The following is a 20,826-nucleotide window of genomic DNA, read 5'->3' as shown; positions in this document are numbered from 1 at the left end:
ACACTAGATTGGGCAAAAAATTAAAATTCTGACAGTACTGGGATGCCTGGGTGGCTCAGTTGGTTAAGCAGCTGCCTTCGGCTCAGGTCATGATCCCAGCATCCTGGGATCGAGTCCCACATCGGGCTCCTTGCTCCGCAGGGAGCCTGCTTCTCCCTCTGACTCTGCCTGCCACTCTGCCTGTGCTCACTCTTGCTCTCTCTCTCTCTCTCTGACAAATAAATAAATAAAATCTAAAAAAAAAAAAAATTCTGACAGTACCAAGTGCTGAAGATGAGAAGCAATGGGAACTCTTATACATAGCTGATAAAAGTATTGGAGAGTCCTTTGATATTTTATGTCGAAATTTATTATAATATATAATAAATAACATATATATTTTGTAATATCATATATAATGCATAGAGACCAAAAATATGACCAAAATAGTATAAAATTCAAAATTAATAAAATAAATATTCTAAAAGGAACATAATAATAATTGGATATTCATAACCTAGCAGTTCCATTTCCAGATCTATACCTTAGCCCAGGAAGTCTTTTTTTTTTTTTTTTTTTAAGATTTTATTTATTTTGGAGAGAGAATGAGAGAGAAAGAGAGCATGAGAAGGGGTAAGAGTCAGAGGGAGAAGCAGACTCCCCTGCTGAGCCGGAAGCCGGACACGGGACTTGATTTCAGGACCCCGAGATCGTGACCTGAGCTGGAGCAGCCACTTAACCAACTAAGTCACCCAGCTGCCCCTTTACTAGGAACTCTTGTTCATGTTTCACAGACATTGATAGAAGAATATTCATAATAGCATTGTTCATAATAGCAAAAAAGCTGATAATAACTCAGATATTCATATGTAGGAAAACATAGTAGTACTTTCAAACAATAGAAATCTATAACAATAAAACTGAAAGAAGTACACGTAAATGTACTGACATTGATGAGTCTTAGAAATATAACACTGAAAAAATATATAGCACTGAAAAAAATTATGGAAGAATACACTCACTAAGATACCATTTTATGAAGTACAAAAGCAAGCATTGTTTGGGGAAACAAACGTATTTTGAACTAAGAAAAAGAACAAAAGAAAAAGAAATCCAGATGGTAGTTACTACTTACAGGAGGGAGAGAGATGAGCTTTCACTGTTGTGCTAATTCTTCCTCTCTCTGGTTAACTAGGAGATTCGTGGTGTTTATTTTTATTATTATTATTTTTATAACTTGTCTATTATGTATATTATTTCATATATATAAAATATTTAATAATTTAAAAGAACTTGTAGAGTCTTACTTCATAATTCCATTTTTGGAGATCAATCCCAAAACAGTAACAAAAAATAAGTGCTAAAAAAGTTTATCCCAGTGGTGGTATTTATTGTGACCCCAAACTGAAAAAAAACTAGATATCCAGCACTATTATTTTTTAAAGTAATCTCTGCACTCAACATGGGGCTCAAACTCACAACTCTTAACATCAAAAGTCACGTGCTCTACTGCCTGAGCCAGCCAGGTGCCCCAAAAAAGGACTTTAAAAAGCCTTAAAAAACACATTAAATGTGCAGTGCCTGGGTGGCTCAGTCGTTAAGCGTCTGCCTTTGGCTCTGGTCATGATCCCAGGATCCTTGGATCAAGCCCTGCATCAGGTTTCTTGCTTGGCAGGAAGCCTGCTTCTCCCTCTCCTGCTCCCCCTGCTTGTGTTCCTCTCTCTCTCTCTCTCTCTCTCTCTCTATGTCAAATAAATAAATAAAACCTTTTAAAAGAAATTTTTTTAATAAAAAATTTTAAAAATGCATTAAGTGAGATAAAAGTTAATTAGAATTTGCTGAGAAGTGAAAGTTAAAGGAAGAAGGTAAAAGAAAGCCAGGAGTAAGGTTATTCTGAACAAGACAAATTAAAACATCTCCTGTTCTTACTAGAGATAAGCCACAAATTTGACTCCAGGCTTCCAGTAACCAGGATAAAAAAAGAAAGATGATTCATGGTGCACTTAAGATAAGAGCAAATCAACTGTTCTGTTGGAGACCAGAGGGAAATTTCTCCTCAGATTAACTGTGCAGACAAGTTACTTATATTCTTTCTGCCTGTGTTTCCTCCTCAGTAAAACAGAGTAACAATACCTGTTAATACAGTGTTGTGCAGATTACATAAGGTTAAGTTCCCAGGATAGCACCTACCAGGTAATAGTTACTCAAGTAGGTTACTGATTAGCCATAATGAATGACATTCTCAAGGGTGGCTCAGTTGTTTAAGCGTCAGCCTTTGGCTTAGAGTCCTGGGGGGGGGGGGGTCCCTGCTCAGTGGGGAGTCTGTCAGCTCCTCCCCCCTGTGCATGCACTGGCTCACTCTCCGTCTCTCTCTCTCTCTCTCTCAAACAAATAAATAAATAAATACCTTTTTTTTTAAAAAAAAGTGTTCTTACAGAAAACACTGTCATGAAAGTGGATACCATTATGGGAGAAATGGAAAGGTCACCCTCATCTCAGGTAGGAAATCCTCTCAACTGTAGGACAGTGTTGTGAATTAATGTTCTGGTGTTCTTTCTGTGTTCACTTAATACATATTTATCAGGCACATCCTTTATGCACATTTTTCTGTCTGGTAATAGGTGACCAGGATATATATTCAGCCAACTGTAAGTAGTCTAATCTTCAAATCGTTCTAATGTGTTGAATAATAAATAAAATTTGTTGTGTTTACTTTTTCTGCTTTCCAAATGTGAAAGTAATACTCTGCAATCAAAGACTGGTCAAAAGCAATTATGAAAAGAACAGTGAGAAATAGTAATTGAACTTAGTTAACACCTGCTAAGAACAGATTCATTGAGGCTTTTAGCTTCCTGGGAAGCGATATCATGGTGACAAAAATATTGCTATATTTATTGAACAATAACTATGCACCAAACTTTTTGCTTAATTCTTTACATATAATACCTCATTTAATCCTTACAGCACTTGGAGCTTGTGAATATTATCTCCATTTTTTTGGCAGGAAGATTTTGAAGCCTTATAGGAAGTAAGCCACTTAGCTCAAGTCTCAGCAGCGAATATGGGTTCAACCCAGGCCTTGCTGGTTCTAAAGCCCTTGTTCTAAGTCACTTCAATATATTACCTTTCGTAGAATGAAACCAAAACCCACCATATCTTGAAACCCCTTGTTCCAGATCTAAAGCATTTTTTCCCGGACACCCTCAGTCAGGTATACTTTGGTTTTTACTATCCTGTAATAAGTTCATGTATCAGTCTTGTTATCTTCTGGTTTTGATTGTCAGACTAAAAAGTTAACCTTCTGGTTTAACTATATGCGGTTGACACTCATGCCATTTAGTCACTTCATTTGATCACCACCCTGGACTTAAAAATAATTTTAAAATGGAAGATATCCTTGATTTTTAAATAGAAAATTTTGTTAGTTTAGTTTGGTGTGATATTAGTATTGACAGTGAAGATGCATCTTGTATTTGATTGTCAAGAAAATTCAGAATCCAGGCAGTTTGACCTGGGGCTCTCTGATGTCCCCTCCCAACTATAAAAACAGATTTCCCATTCAGATAGTGAAGTGTGTATGACATGCTCTCCGAGTAGGTTTGCAGTAGAGAACATGGCCTGTCATTGTTTTGCCTTTTTATGGACATAACAGTTGTCCTGAGACTCCTGGTAGGAGCAGCAATGGCATGATGAAGACCTCAAAAGACAAATACTTGGGGCACCTGGCTAGCTCAGTCGGTATAGCAAGTGACTGTTGATCTCAGGGTCATAAGTTTGAGCCCCAGGTTGGGCGTAGAGATTACTTAAAAAAAAAAAAAAAAAAAAAAAAAAACCAAAAGACAAATACAGTGAAGTTGAAAAACAGATGTATTCATCTCAGTGGCTTAAGATTACTCTATATTAATTGCATTGTGTGGTTCAGAAACTAGAATTAGAATAAGCCTATTAAGAAAATTATTCTGAAATACTTGTGTAAGGGCAGGTTTTACCATAGGAGATAGATAAAATCTCCTGAAAAATAACTGCACAAAAGAGAATACGGTTGAAGTTTACATTTGTTGAAATACATTAATGTCAAATGTCTTTAGTAAATTAAGATCCACTTGCAGATACTGATTTCCTTTTATGATTTTTTAAAATCTTTTTTTGGTTCATAATACATATTTTCTTCTTTTTCTGGCTTGCCATATTCCTTAAATCATTTCATCTGGATATATAGACCATCTGTCCTTCCAAAGGCTATTCCTTCTCTCAACAAGGGGCAGAAGTGGAAATAAAAGGCACAATATGGAAAGAAAGCCAGAAAAAATCTTGTGGACAGTTTTTTGGCTCCTCTTCCCTGGCCCCTCTTTGCAGCCCCCTAGGGAATGACAGGGAGCCAACAGTTTGTATCCATTTGAGAAAGTGATAGTGGCCACAGAAGAGAAAATGCTAAGCTGTTCAGCTCTCTTCCTAGACAGAAAAGCAATACAAATGGTGGATGGTGTGCTGGAATGCACACGTTCTGTGCCACAAGACCAAATAGATTGGGATTTCTTATTGAAGTGGAACATAAGAGGCTCTATCAATGTTTGACTAAGTAAAATGAGGCTAGTCATTTGAATTGCTTCCAAATATACAGCTGGAAGCTCTCTGCATTGTGATAATTTTGTAATAACCTCTCTCCCCAAAGACAGTCTCATGACCTGGGGAATTACATGCACACTGTGCTCCAGGAGTTGCACCCCCAGGATTTTATAGGCTTAAGATACACAGTTCATCCTGAGAACCACACGGTATCTAGCGATAGCCTGTGAAAATGTAGCCCCAACAAAGGCCCTTGAGAAATTGCCCTTGAAGCTCCTGAGTCTCAGCGTAGGAGGTCTTCAGCTAATAAATGTTGAATGAATAGCACATTAGTTCAAGCCAGTTTCCATTAGCAGTTTTGTATGTGAAGAAAAACCACTCTCTCCCCCTCCTCCAGCTGCATTAAGATCTCAGAAATAAGGTGCCTGGGTGGCTTAGTCATTAAGTGTCTACCTTCGGCTCAGGTCATGATCTCAGGGTTCTGGGATCGAGCCCTGTGTCAGGCTTCCTGCTGAGCAGGAGTGGAAATAAAAGGCACTCCCTCTCCTACTCCCCCTGCTTGTGTTCCCTCTCTCATTCTCTCTCTCTGTCAAATAAAAAAAAAAAAAAAAAAACCTCAGAAATAAGGCAGTCTTGCCTCAAACGAGCCTAAAAACCTAAAAGGAGAAGTGCTGACCGAAATCAAATTCCAGAGCAGGTAGTGACTCTGAAGTGGGCTTCATGGAGCTGAATTTTCTAGTTTTTAGGCCCTTTCAGGTTCCAGCCACACAAAAATAATGACAATAGTAGAACCCATTGCCTAAAGTCAAGTCTGAGTTCTCAGAAGAACATTAATAAAAATATTAATTTGAGTATTAGAATTGTCACTCGGAAATTTCTCCCGGAAATTGTCTTTGTTGTCTTTGAAAATCACAGAGGTGAGGCCTTATGCCTCTGTGGAGAGCAGATGAATACAGGCCTTTCATAAGCCTGGAGGAAGCCGCTTGCTGCTGCTGCCAATATTAAAAACAAGAAGCATTTCACCCTTGAGTCTATCATGTAGGAGAAAGCCTCAGACTCATCTAATGCAGATAGATGGAATTCCTCCATAGTTGTCCAATCTCCCAGATGAAGGTAAAATGAACACCCTAAATTGTTAAAGTCTGCCTGGGGGAGTGGGGACCACAGCTCTGTTTCTCTCGCCTCTCGAAGCCCCTCGATGACCTGTGCATCTCCAGCTTCTGCCTGGGTACCACCTTTCACTGATATCTGATGGAAACATGGCCTTGCAGAACTCTTACCAGCCCTCCCTTTTGTTTCATGGTGGTAAATTGAACCATAAATCAAACTTAAATTGAGCATTGAAAACTTTTGATACTGTCAAAACTTAATCAGAAAAATTAATCAGCTCTATAGAAGTGAGGGGATAACAAAAATGAAGCATTGAGTAATTGAGTTAATAAAAAAAAGAGGCCTTCCCTTAATATTGACAATGTTGATTTCTTTGGAAATAGTTTTGAAGTTTTGCTTCAAGAACAATTTCTCAATAGTTTTAAATATGACCAAGCCCCATGACTGTGGTTTATCTAAGACAGTGCAGGGCTACCCCATAGAATGAATATGTACCATTGCTTAGAAGGGTGAGACTGTGATACTGAGAAAGAATCTTTGGATCCATAATAGAGCTGGGTTATGAACAGTCCCAGCTCTGTCACAGGGAACTTCCTGTTGCCTCAGTTTTCTCATCTGTAAAATGGAACTGATAATATCTACTCCATAGTGTTGTTAAATGATTAAATAAAGGCATATATGGCGAAGTTCCTAGCCCATAGTACAGAAAATTGTTGTTGTTGTTGTTAAAATGTAGTTCTTGGGTCCTGCTCACTGATACAGTCTCACTAGAGAGGGTATGAGTGTATATCAACTTACTGTGCTAAGGAAATAAGAATTGAAAGAGCATTTCACGGGTGCCTGGGTGGCTCAGTGGGTTAAGCCGCTGCCTTCGGCTCAGGTCATGATCTCAGGGTCCTGGGATCGAGTCCCGCATCGGGCTCTCTGCTTAGCAGGGAGCCTGCTTCCTTCTCTCTCTCTCTCTGCCTGCCTCTCAGTGTACTTGTAATTTCTCTCTGTCAAATAAATAAATAAAATCTTTAAAAAAAAAAAAAAGAAAAAAGAAAGAGCATTTCACTCTTGACTGTGTATTTCCTTATTTTGTGTCTCGTATATAAGTCTTATCTCCCTACTAGATGAAGTTCCTGAGGACAGAAGCTGAATCTTTTCTGTACTCCACAATGACTAACACAGTGCTAGATAACTAGTAGACATTCCAGAAATGTTTGTTGACATGACCTTACTTGGTAAATGTCTTATGTCTTTCTAATATCCCTTTTATGACAATAGGATTATCCCCTGCCACATAAGAATCTTAAATTTCCTGGTAACTTGTTTTCCAATAAAACTGTAGGGATAGTTTACCATCTTCAAATTTGTTTTTCTTTCTAATTGGTTTCTGGGCTCATCTTTGGCCATTTTGTTATTTTTGCATTTATAAGTTTCATTAACACTGCAGCTAGCACTGAAATAACTTTGCTGTCTCCTTTTTCTTTAAGAGGGCAGGAAGGGGCAGAGGGAAAGGGAGAGAAAATTGCAAGCAGACTTCACACCTGGCATAGAGCCTGACTTGGGGCCCAATCTCACAACCCTGAAATCATGACCTGAGTCGAAACCAAGAGTCAGATGCTTAACTGACTGTGCCACCCAGGCACCCTTTCCTGTCTCTATTTTTTAATGAAAATTTTAGTTTTCTGATATTACTGAAATTAGTTAGACGTCCTTTATTCTTAACCTTTCCATCTGCATATCTAAATGTATTTAATGATTTTTCAGTAGTTTTGTGATAAATAAGCATGTCTAATTAAGGCATCCTACACTATGTATTTTTTTTTTAAGCTCTGTTGATGTCTTAGTCTTTGATTGCCATTTTAGGGAAAACCTGGAAATGCATTACTTTCCTTTTAAATGTGTGAGTGTATAACAATATTAAGTACAGATTGAGGAACTGATAGGACTTTACAAATATACAGTTGATCAAATTTATAATTAAATTTTTTTCAGAGTATTTTTTAATGGTAATTGGCATGTTCAGATTTTCTACTTCTTGACTCAATTGGAAGGGTGGGTAATTAATATTTTTCTTAAGAATCTTCCACTCTTGGGGCGCCTGGGCAGCTCATTGGTTAACTGTCTGACTCTTAATTTTGGTTCAGGTCATGATCTCAGGGTTGTGGGATGAAGATCAAGCCCCATTGGTCTCTACGCTAGGCATGAAACCTGCTTAAGATTCTCACTCTCTCTCTCCCTCTGTCCCTCCCCACCCCAAATATCTTCCATTTCTTGAGATTTAAAATTATAAAATTATAGGGGCGCCTGGGTGGCACAGTGGGTTAAGCCGCTGCCTTCGGTTCAGGTCATGATCTCAGGGTCCTGGGATTGAGTCCCGCATCAGGCTCTCTGCTCAACAGGGAGCTTCCCTTCCTCTCTCTCTGCCTGCCTCTCTGCCTGCTTGTGATCTCTCTCTGTCAAATAAATAAATAAAAATTTTTAAAAATCTAAAAAAAAAATTACAAGATTATAAAGTAAATTCATCTTCAGTGTCTATTTTTTTTTAATAATTTATCATTTCTGATTTTGTATGTTAGGATTTTCTTTCTTGATTAGGCAAACTGAAGTTTTATGGGGACATTTTGGGCAGTTGGAAGATCACCTTTGGCCATACCGTCTAAGATTTGATTTATTGTGTTCCCATTACCATTCATTCATTCATTCCTTACCTTATATAATTGCAGGTTTTGTGAAAGTTGTTTAAGAGTTTTGTGTCTGTGACTTCCATAGATATCCATCATTAACATCTTGTTTCTGGCATATTCCCCACTGTCTGACAGCACCTCCTTCCCTCTGTGAGGAGATTCTGCATGGCCCTCCTCACCTCTAGCACTCAGTGCTAGTGTTCCTGTCCAAGGGCTCAGTGAGCTTCTGTCAGTGTCCTCCACCATTTCCTGGGAGACTGCACTGATTTCCCAGAAGGCAGGGGGATTTGAGAATTGGTGTTTACTACATTCCTTCAATCTGGTCCCATCTGCTCCATAATTAGCTGCCAGTACTCTAAGTCTGTGACAAGAAGATGGTCTTCCCTAGTTTGATTCCTGGGGGAGGATCCCCCTCCTTTGTCATTCCTTATTGATTATAATAAGTACTGGCAGGGGGCCATAATTAGCTTTGAAGTTATTTCTGAGTAGCAGGGACATGGGTGATCCAGAGAGCACTTATTACCAATAATATTACTCATGAACTGGAATGGAGTTTTAACATTGTTTTTATTCCCATAAGGATGCTCCTGCTCTGTAAGGTGTAAGGGGTTAGAGCAGCTCTGTTTTATCCGTGAGGATATTGAGGCCCAGAGAAGTTGAGTGACTTTCCTAAAGTCATAAATATTGACAAAGCTGGAATAAGAGCCCAGATCTTCTGTTTCTGATTGTTTCTTTTTTTTTCAAATCTTAGTGATAATTACAGTTCAAAAATAACAGTCTCTATGGCCACCAACTACTTTCTGGCATCCAGCTTGATCATTCCACATTCCATGTCAAAATACTTTGCATTTGACCCCAAGAACACTCTGTTTCTCTCCCAGTTCGAACGCCATGACCCTGTGGATGGGAAGATTACTGAGAGGCAGTTTGGTGGCATGCTGCTGGCCTACAGTGGGGTACAGTCCAAGAAGTTGACCGCCATGCAGAAGCAGCTCAAGAAGCATTTCAAAGAAGGAAAGGTAGGTATCTTTGTTTATAGGAAGAAAAGGAACCATGGGAAGGTATGGTTATATTGCAAAGGTACTACCATAATGAGAGTGTCATGAAACAAAGGTTATAACTAATTCATCTCTGGTGCTTCAAAAAACACGAGCAGTGGATGAGGAAGAAGGGAGATTGCACAATAAGCCTTTAAGGGTTCTTGTTCAAAGGGTGGCACTGTGAACTAGATTGAGAAATTTAAGAGGTACCTGTCTGGCTTTCGGTTGAGCACGCAGCTCTTGGTCTCAGGGTTGTGAGTTCAAGCCCCACACTGGACTTAGAACTTAGAAAAAAAAAATTTCAGAAAGTCTGTCTGGAGAGAAATTAAAAAGAGAGACTGGTTCCCAGAGGAATATGAAGAGTTTAGTTACAGATACCTTGATTTAGGATGCCTATGTATGGGGCACCTGGGTGGCTCAGTCAGTTGGGCATCTACTTTCAGCTCAGGTCATGATCCCAGGGTCCCTCCCTGGTTCTCCCTTTCCCTCTGCTGCTCTTTCCCTGCTTGTGCTTTCTCTCTTTCCCTCAAAAAAATATATAAAATATTAAAAAAAAAAAATGCCTGTGGACTCTCCAGTTAGAGATGATTAACAGGCACTTGGATATTCACATCTACTTCAGATGACTGAGATAGGGTTGAGAATCATCAATACATTATTCAGGTTAAAGCCATAAGACATTTATTGTTCTTTTTCCCCCACCCTCAACCCCCTCCATGAGACGTTTAAACAGCATAGGAAGGAAGCAGTTAGAGAAAGTAGTGCAGCTGAAGCCAAGGAAGTAAAGAGTACAAGGACAGAGGGGATCTAGTAAAATAAGATGATAAACATCCATTGGCTTTGGTAAAATGGTAATAATTGATGACCTTTGGGAGCTGTTTATTAGAGTGGAGGACACATTAGAATGGGAAGTAAAGGGGCGCCTGGGTGGCTCAGTGGTTAAGCCGCTGCCTTCGGCTCAGGTCATGATCTCAGGGTCCTGGGATCGAGTCCCACATCGGGCTCTCTGCTCAGCAGGGAGCCTGCTTCCTGCTCTCTCTCTGCCTGCCTCTCTGCCTACTTGTGATTTCTCTCTGTTAAATAAAAAAAAAAAAAAAAAAAAAAAAAGAATGGGAAGTAAAGAAGTCGAGAAAGAGAGGATAGGAAGAAATTGAGGAAGAGGGAAGAGGGGCTCCAGAAAGAAGGAAATAGGACATTTTCAAAACTCTGAGGCAGTGTATTAGTCTGCTTGGGCTGCTACCACAAAACACCACAGGCTGGGTGGCTTCAACAACAGAAATTTATTTTCTCACAGTTCTGAACGCCAGGCATTGATGATCAAGGTGCAGGCAAGTTAAATTTCTAATAAAATTCTTCCTGGCCTTTGGACAGCTGCCTTCTTACTATAGCCTCATAAGGCCTTTGCTTGGTTGTTTGCATGGCAAGAGACAGAAGGAGAGGGAGAGAGCAAGAGCAGGAAAGCACACATGCATACTAGCTCTCTTGTGTGTCTTCTTACAAGGACACTAATCCTGTCAGTTCAGGGCCCCACCCTTCTGACCTCATTTAACCTTGGTTATTTGCTTAGAGGCCCTGCCTCCCAGTATGGCCACACTGGGGGTTAGGGCTTCAGTGTACGTATAAGTTCTGTGGATGGGGGGACACACGGATTCCACAACAGAGAAAACACAAAGGTCTAGCATGTGTGAGGAACTGAGAGGGGACTGTTGTGGTTGGAGCATATTAGCAAGGAGGAGAATGGCCCGAGATAAGGTCTGAGAGGGAGATGGGGCCAGCCGGTGCATGGCACAAGTTTGGATTATATTCACAGTGCAATGGGGAGCTATTAAAGGGTTGTGAACAGCGAAATGCTTGTACATTTGTGTGTATATTTAAATAAATGACTCTGGCTGTTTTATGAAAAATAGTTTGGAAAGGAGCAAACACAGAAGCCAAAAGACTGATACTCGGATGATGAGAGAATTCAGGAAGAGATGATGGAGAATTTTTTGAGCAGCACTGCGATTGGAAACCATGAGTTTGTGGTGGCACCAGCCAGCACTGCTCTCTGATAGCTTTGCACACCAGCTGCACCTGGTGCAGGAAGGGGCAGATGGTAGAACTGAGTCAGCACTGGGGTTTTGCCAGGGTGTGGGATGGACATACTGAAGCAGAGATCACTGAAGAGGCATACCTCTTAACCGTCACGCACACACACATGCACACGCACACATGCCCCAGCTTGCCAGATCTTCTCATTCGCAGCCCAGTACCCTTTCCCCTGGACAGTGATTACCAGTTGGCCATGACCAAAGAAACTGACCTGGCACTAAAATTGTTCTGTCCCTACAGCAGGTGTTCTCTCGGTTATGGGGGGAGGACTCATCATTAACAGAAAGTGACAGAGAACAATCCTGTCTCTTAGAGACAGCTTTTACGGTGCTTAGTACCCAGCTCATATCTGTTAGAAATTATGATTTCCAAAAATTAGTGTTTAGGTGGAATTTTAGCCCTTAGGCCGAAAACATGGTGTTTGCATTAGGAAACACTCTTTTCTTTTTACCAGACTAATTTTTAAATAAGTTTGGTTCACACATTTATTTGACCTTAAAATAATTAACTGCCATAATAGGCTAATTTGTATTTTACTATTAATTCATATTTTAAAACAATAAATTGGTTGTTGGAGACATCTCCCTTGAAGGAATAAGGTATCTTTGGCAGGAGTTAATTTAGGACCTGGAGACCTTACAGAAGAGCTGTGAAGTAAAAGGACAGTTTTTGTCAGATGATAAAAATCTGGGGTGCTAAATTACTTCTGGTCCAGAATTTCTAGGCTGTGTTAGCCAGGAGATTGAGATTGATTGCCCTCTCATGTTGATTAACTTTGTGAACATAGCAATTAACTAAAATGAGAGTTAATGAAGGGCCTTTGCTCCTGAGGTTACAAGTCCATCTCTCTAGGACCATGTCTCATTAAAGGGGAATCACCATCTGCTTCCTAATTGTTTCTTTTATTCCACTCTGGATTTGTTATCATGAAAATGTAACTTTTCATTTGGCTCATATTAATCATTTTCTGCATGGGATTCTGCACAGATTATCAACCCAGACCTAAAGGACTGGCGGTCCTAGTGGTGATATTAAGTAAATATTTGCACATCACTTAATGACTCTGCGATGTTTCACTGCCTTTCACATTGTTCTTTCTCTGTCCTTCCAACAGCCTTGGTAGATCTCCTTTTGCCTTTGAGAGTCTAGAGACAGAAAGAGAAATGAATGACCCACCCAGAGTCTGGACTGTAATCCAAGGCTTTCTAGTCCAGATCTTGTCCTTTCTAGAGCAGAGTTCTCCATAGCCATACCCTTCGTCCAAAGCAGTGCTTCTCAAGCCCAGTTTCCCAGTATCTCTTAGGTAATTTTTCAGAAATGCGATTGTTGGGGCCCTCTTCAAACCAGTAAATCAGCAGCTCAGTGGGTGGGTCCAGCCATCAGTGTTTCTTAAAAGGCTCCTGAGGTGATTCTTGGATACAGTTTAGCTTGTGAGCCACTGGTCTGGAGGACTGTACTCTGTCCGTGTCTCTAGATCTTTTGCCCCTGAGTAATAGCTGGACAAACTGGGGGAACCTGGCATGCTGGACAGATTACTCTATTCATGCCCTGAGGAACTGCCGTGTTTCTTATTTAACAAAGACAGTTTTCATTTCTTCCTTTTTTTTTTTTTTTAAATGGGGAGCATGTTTGTATGGCCTTTATTTTAAAAATCATTCCCTGTCCTCTACCAGATTTTTCCCATTCCGTTCACTATCCTTTTTCTTGTGAATAATTCTTCTAGGCCCAATCTGACTGAGCTCTAAAATTTGCCTATTTTCCTTCCTCCATATTGTCTTCTCATTAAAAGAATTTTCTGAGACTTTATAAATGTAATTCACAGGAATGGTTCTCTATGCACATAAGAGCACAGAAGCTGTAAGCTTTAATAATTTAGTGAATTCACTTAAGGCTGAATTGAAAATGATATTGAGTTCAATGTCAGACATGGCTATGTCCAAGAAACTAAGCTAGGTGCTGTGGGAAAGATAAAAGATAAACAGAAACCATCATCTATCCCCAAGAAATACATAGTCTGTAGTAATTGACTAAGAAAACATATATACACACACACGCACAAAGAACTATGTAATTTCATATCCAGTATTTACTGAGCGTCCACTCCGTGCTAGGCACTCCTGTAAATATTAGGAATACAATAATGAGCAAAAACAAGTATCTGCTTCAAAGAACTTGAACTTGACATTCCTAGTGCTGGGACACAGGTGATAAATAATATAATACAAGGCAACTCACTTGACTTTGAGCCTCTTGAGAGCATAGTCATACTCCTGTTTGCATGTCCCCAGTACAGTGAGTGTCCATAGGCAGATCTTTGTCAAACGCATTGGTGAATGTATCAAGTATACATATAAATCTCTGAAGCCTTTTGGGAATACCAACAAGAAAGATTAGAATCAACTGAAGAGACTAAGATTTCTTGGCAGAGATACAATTTGAACTTGGTCTTGAGAGCAGAGTAGGATTTTGCAGGGTGTCAGTTTGTTCTTTGTCCTCAACTTGCCTTCTGCTCCCTCATCATTTCACCCCAAACAGTGTTGACCCATAATCTTTAAGGTTGGCGAAGGCAGAAAGTCTCATCTTCTGTAATCCCTTCCTGCTGAAGAGGGGTGTAGAAATATCCCTACCTGTGGGTCCGTATTGGTCAGCTGGGGAACATATAGGGGAGTTAGGAAAGGTGGAGGCAGCTAGAGGGAAAACCCACCTTAGCTTGACAATAGGCAGGCCTCCAGTATCCTGAGAGTTTCTCTAGCATATGAAGGTCCTTTTGGACATCTCCCTTTTTCCTTACCTCACCCAACTCTCAAGTATATAATCAGTCATTCCTCACAATTCCAAGGCAGCTCTTTCTGCCCAAGGGTCCAGTCCCCATGCTTTAATAGAATCACCTTTCTGCACAAAAAAAAAAAAAAAGAAAGAAAGAAAGGAAAAGAAAAAAACAGTATAATTTTGACAAGCAAAAGTTATAAAGCAGTTTGCTTTTGTATCAGCATCACCATGTAGTAGAACATCTGAGGTGTGGCCATTAAAAGACTAGAACTCTCCTTTATTGATTAGCTTTGTTTTACTGATTAGCTTTGAAACTTGTTCTTCCCCCAAAGTATTAAGCTGTGAATTACTAATAAAAGAATTTGTGGATTTTTCCCCTATTATATTTCTGTTTTGCCTCTGCTATTAGTCTCATATACTTCAAAGGTATGTGAGTGGTATACTTTCCCCTGTTATCTGTCCCTCAAGGTCCTACACATACCAGAAAAGAGTTTATTTCAGAGCTTAATTGAATAAAGTCATTGCCATTTGCTCTGTAGCAGTGGGCCCGCCGGCTTCCTGAAGACTCAGACTACTTCGTACTGAGTACTTGCCAAGTACTAGGCATTTTACCTATCTTCTCCCTAATTATCACATCTGCATGATGGATAGAATTCCTGTTTTTCCGATGAAAAATACTTATCTGAGCCTTAATTATTTGCCCGAGATCACACAGGGTGTTAAGAGGTGGCACCGGGAGTCAAAGCCAGGACTGCCATTGCACAGTCCGCAATCTTCCCACTAATGAGCCCATTCATTGCCGCTCCTCCTTCTCCATGATCTGAAGAAGCAGAAGGGTTTGGGGGAAACAAAACCACGTTGCTAGACCCTAGCCTATAGGGAGATGGCTAGAAAGTTAATTTATGGAAGCATTTGTGGAGGACCTTGAGTACTAGGCAAAAAGTTGAGTTTATCCAGTTGACAGTGAGAAATCACTGATATTTTTGTGAGTAGGAGGAAGAACCTAGGAAGAAAGTGATGTTGTGGGGTGATTAGGTACTTGTAGACATGTAAGTAATAGAAGTGGTGTACTTTCCCCCCAACTGCCAGGCAACAGTTGAAGACAACTGTGGGGTTTGCAATGGGAAGATGCTTTATTGGAGCAAGATCAGCATAGGTACACCCCTGAAAACGTACCCACAGAATTGGTGACAGTGGCCGCATGAAGGGTGGGAGACTGGAAGACAAGGGGAGAGGAAGAATTTGCTTTGTGCTGTTCATATATTACTCTTCCTATATTCATGTATTAAATGTTTTTTTAAAACTTGAAAAATAATTAAATGTTTTTAAAAACTAAGCAGAAGATGGAGCAGATTATAAGTGATAAGACTGGTACAAGACATAGCATAGATAGGAGAAGAAAGGAGGCTATTTTATCTTTTCAGTGAGCCACAGAGGGAATTCAGGCAGGGGGATTGATTCCTGGCAGGTGGATTTCCTGTGACTGATGAAAAGACAAGGGGAGGAGATCATGTGTGACAGTGTGTTGCCCTGTAATTAAGTGTCACCTTCACCCGAGCCAGTCAGCACTGGGTCCCTGGCATTATCAGACGACTCCAGAGGAAGCTGAATTTTCCTTATTATCCCTCTTTCTACTTCAGCTGCTTTTTATTTTGTTAACAGCTTTATTGAGGTATAATTTAGGCCATAAAAGTCACCGATTTTAAGTGAACAGTTCAATGATTTTTGGTAAATTTACAGAGCTACGTAGTCATCACTGCCATCCTGTTTCCGAATGTTGACATCACCCCAGAAAATCCCCATGCTAGCTTGCAGTCAGTCCCCATTTCCACGCCTGCCCCCAAACAGCCAGGCATCTTTCTTCTGTCTCTGCAGATCTGTCTTTTCTGAACATTTCATGGGAATGCATTCATAAAATAATGTAGCCTTTTGTGTCTAGCTTCTTTTACTCAGCATCCTGTTTTGAGGTTTATTACGTGTTGTTGCTTGTATTCATAGCTTACTGTTTTTATTGCTGAACACAGTGAACAGAATTCCACTGTATGGTTATATTGCTATGAACATTTGCCTACAGATCTTTATATGGACCTAACCGTTCCTTCTTATTAAGAAAACTGCTAGGAGTAGGGGCGCCTGGGTGGCTCAGTGGGTTAAAGCTTCTGCCTTCAGCTCCGGTCATGACCCCAGGGTCCTGGGATCGAGCCCCACATCGGGCTCTCTCCTCTGAGGAAGGCCTGCTTCCTCCTCTCTCTCTGCCTGCCTCCCTGCCTACTTGTGATCTCTGTCTGTCAAATAAATAAATAAATAAAAATCTTAAGAAAAAAGAAAACTGCTAATAGTAGAATGTCTGGGTTATATGGAATAATTGAGTTTAATTTTTTTTTTAAGATTTTATTTATTTATTTGACAGAGAGAGCACAAATAGGGGGAGTAGCAGAGGGAGAGGGAGAAGCACAGACTCCCCACTGACCAGGGAGCTCCATGTGGGGCTCTGTCCCAGGACCCCTGAGATCATGACCTGAGCTGAAGGCAGATGCTTAATCAACTGAGCCACCCAGGCACCCGAACTTTTTTTTTTTTTTTTTTTAATGAAAGCACCAAACTGATTTCAACTGTGGGTACTACATTTCCACAACAATGTGAGAGTTTTAGTTTCTCTACATCTTTATTAAAACTTGTTACTGTCTGTCTTTTTTTATTATAGTCATTCTGATAGGTATGTAGTGGTTTCTTATTGTGGTTGAATTTGCTTTTCCCTAATGACTGATGATCCTGAGCATTGTTTCACGAACTTATTAACCATTAGTATATCTTATTTGGTGAGACATCTACTCAGATACTTCTTATAATTGTATTATTTTTTTCTCATGATTGAGTTGTAAGAGTTCTTTACGTAGTTCTGGACTCAAATCCTTTATCAGATAAATGATTTTTAAATATTTTAAAATATTTCTCCCAGTCTGTGTTTTGTCTGTTCTCGCGGTAATTTTTTTTTAAGATTTCTTTATTTATTTTAGAGCAAGCAAGGGGAGGGGCAGAGGGAGAGAGAGAGAATCCTGAAACAGACTCCACGCACGAAGCCCAATTTGGGACTTGATGCTAAGACCCCAAGATCATGACCTGAGCCAAAAAGAGTCAGCAGCTTAACTGACTGAGCCACCCAGGTGCCCCTGTTCTCTTAGTATTTTGAAGCACAAAAGGTTTTAATGTTGATGAAGTCTAATTTATCATTTTATTTGACAATCCATATCATTTTATGGATTGTTCTTTTGGTGTCATATCTAAGAACTCTTTGTCTTACGCAAGGTTATGAAGTTTTTTTTTTATGTTTTCTTCAAACACTTTATCAGTTGCTTTTAGTTTTGAAAGAGAACTCTAGGAGCACCTGGGTGGCTAAGTCAATAAGCACCTGCCTTGGCCCAGGTCATGATCCCGGGGTCCTGGAATTGAGCCCTACATCCGACAGGCTCCCTGCTCAACGGGGAGTCTGCTTCTAGCTCTCCCTCTGCCCCTCTGCCTGTTCATGCTCTCTCTCTCTCAAATAAATAAAGCCTTTAAATAAAAAAAGACAATTTTATTTGTTTTTTAACAAACTCTTAGTGTTAATTGAATTCATGTTTTAATAAACATAGAGAAGTGTTTCCAGTGTTTCTACTTGTCCACACTATGTATATATATATATATATTTTTTTTTTAATCACCTAGAGTCCAGTTTTATATAAGTCCATCTTTCCTAAGGTAGCTAGATAACCAGTTTGTTGAACATTTGGTCACAGGATAAAATAACTCCTCTTTCTTCCACTTCCCCCTAGGGTGTCAAGACATTCCCCTTGATGCCATGCTTAAGGGAAGGTTATTTCCTTTTGACCTCTATCTGCAGGTCAGGTCACCTGCCAATGGCTGCGTGGAGCTAATGCCTTCCTGTCTGAGCACCTCAACTTGCAGAAAGCATGTCCTCTCACTTTCCATCCACAAACCTCACCTAATAGTCTTATGATAGCTTCCTTGCTAAAAACTCCTCTGGATTTTTTGCTAAGTTGTTACAAAGAAATAAGAATTTTGTGACTGGCATCATCTTTTTAAAGGACACCTATCTAAATTGTAAGCTCTATAAAATGTCCAAGGCCCATGTCCAAAGCAATTTTATTTCCCTCACTGTTCCTAGCAGAGTGCTGAGTTGTTAGGAAGTGCTCAATAAATATTTTTTATTGTATCTATATAATAAAAGGTAAAATGTTTTGTATTTCAATTTAATAATGGCATTAATGTGATTTGTATCCCACTGTTTTTCTAAGTCATCAAATGAATAGCCGTTCAATTCAGATTTTTTGCTCTGTCCTTAAATAATTCTCAGCATGAGTACCGTGGCCTCTTGTATTTGATGTTTCACAATAAATTTACTAGCAAACATTAGAGCTTATATGTCGGAGTAGGTAGCATTCCCTGTACCATGTGCTTTGTTTTAGGAATTTTATTTTAACCATTTTTAAGTGTATAGTTCGGTGGCATTAAGTACATTCATACTGTGTACAAGCATCACCACCATCTATCTTCCCAAATTGAAACTCTGTACCTACATTAAACAACAATTCCTGGGACACCTAGCTAGCTCAGTCCATAGAGCATGGATCTTGGGGTCATGAGTTCAAGCCCCATGTTGAGCACAGAGCTTACTTTAAAAAAAAAAAAAAAAAAAAAATGGGCGCCTGGGTGGCTCAGTTGGTTGGACGACTGCCTTCAGCTCAGGTCATGATCCTGGAGTCCCGGGATCGAGTCCCACGTCGGGCTCCCAGCTCCATGGGGAGTCTGCTTCTCCCTCTGACCTCCTCGCTCATGTTCTCTCTCATTGTCTCTCTCTCAAATAAATAAATAAAATCTTAAAAAAAAAAAAAAAAAGTCCCCATTCCTCCTCCCTCCCCCACCCAGCCCTGGCAACCACCATTCTACTTTCTGTCTCTGTACAGGTACCTCATATAAGTGGAATCATATAGTATGTCACCTTTTGTAAATGGCTTGTTTCACCTGGCATAATGTCTTTGAGGTTCATCCGTATTGTACCTTATGTCAAAATTTCCTTCCTTTTACAGGGTGAATCATATTCCATTTTGTTTATACATTCATCCATCAGTGGACACTGGGTTGAAATGTGAAATCCCTCACATTTCAACCACTGCATGTCTTTTGATGGAGGTGAGAGAAGATGGTATTAGTGTATCCATCCACAAGCAGGTGATATTATAGAGCCTGTACTTCTGGTCCAGGAGAATTCTCCTCTCTAAGGTTGATGCTAGCCTAGTGTTTCCATTAGATAGCATACTAAGGCATTCATATAAGGAATAAGTCCTATCTCCGGATGCTCTAAGTCAAGGCCAAGGAGAATGGCCTCAAGTTAGGGAAAAACTATTTACTATAAGCCTTCCAGTTCACTGCCAAAAATTATGGAACCTGGCACATAGCAGGTAGTCCATAAATGTTTGAATGCATAAATACAGATGTACCACTGTGCATAATTGCCAGAAACTGGTAACAGTCCAAACAGAATGGATAAAAAAAAATGTGGTATATTCACACAACAATAAAAATGAGTTAACTACAGAATACAAAACATAGACAAATATTAAAGAGAGAAGCCATATATAATAAGATGCATACCGTGTGATTCCATTTACGACGTTCAAAACAAGCGTAATTGAACTGTTTCTGTTTGAGGATGCATAAATAGATAGTAACGGTATTTTTTTTTTTAAGATTTTATTTATTTATTTATTTATTTGACAGAGAGAGAGAGAACACAAGCAGGGGAAGCAGCAGGCAGAGGGAGAGGGAGAAGCAGGCTTCCTGCTAAGCAAGGAGCCCACCACAGGGCTCCATCCCAGGACCCCGGGACTGCAACCTGAGCCGAAGGCAGATGTTTAACCAACTGAGCCACCCAGGTGCCCCGATAGTAGCACAATTTTTTTAAAAAGGCAAGGAAGGCAATGAATCCACTAAAAGTCAGAATAGTGATTAACACTGAGTAAAGGGGCTTAATGACTGAGACGGGTTATCTTGAGGGGAGACCCGAAGGCTTCAGGGATGCTGGTGATAGTCTGTTCCTTGACTTCAGTGGAGGTTCTATGGGTGTTCATTGTACAGCAGTTTCTTGTACATTTATATTTTATGCAGCTTCCTATATGGTCATCATAGTTCACAATAAAAAGTTTTTTAGCTCCTATTATTCTTGGGAAAATTATAAAAGATAGTGTGACATAATCATACATACAGTATTTTAGCTCTTCATTTGATTGATTAAATGAGAAAGAGACCATTGACCCAGTTTGGAGAGTACCAGAAAAGAAATGTATACTGTCATTAATGAAGTTTCCTTATTTGTAAGTTCCCCATGTGGATTGCAGGGCTCTCTAGTCTGGGGAAATGGAGATTGGAAGAGGGGCTGCTCTCAGTAGAGGCCAGTCAGCATGGGTAATGTTAAGGACCTGATGCTTCATTAAAAGCCATTCACCTCAGCTTCTTTCCAGTGTTACTCACCTCTTAGAAATTGTATTTATTTCCATCTCAGCATGATGTGTGAGAAGTGGGAAATAGTCAAATAGGAG

At 39.9% G+C, this 20,826-nt stretch overlaps 1 protein-coding gene across 3 annotated transcripts in view; it reads left to right on the top strand.

Annotated features, from left to right (window-relative positions):
• The window catches only part of MICU1 (mitochondrial calcium uptake 1), a 242,801-nt gene that overhangs the window by 192,946 nt on the left and 29,029 nt on the right, over positions 1-20,826 (top strand). For all 3 annotated transcript variants that reach the window (XM_082715893.1, XM_082715895.1, XM_082715894.1), the window contains one exon: positions 9,212-9,349. In XM_082715893.1, coding sequence (XP_082572019.1) covers positions 9,212-9,349 — 138 coding nt within the window. The remainder of the gene's footprint in view (positions 1-9,211; positions 9,350-20,826) is intronic.

Source organism: Mustela nivalis, assembly GCF_964662115.1.
Source record: "Mustela nivalis genome assembly, chromosome: 2".
NCBI classification, from domain to species: domain Eukaryota; kingdom Metazoa; phylum Chordata; class Mammalia; order Carnivora; family Mustelidae; genus Mustela; species Mustela nivalis.
Note: the sequence above shows the minus strand (reverse complement) of the source record. Positions and strands in the feature narration are given on the sequence as shown.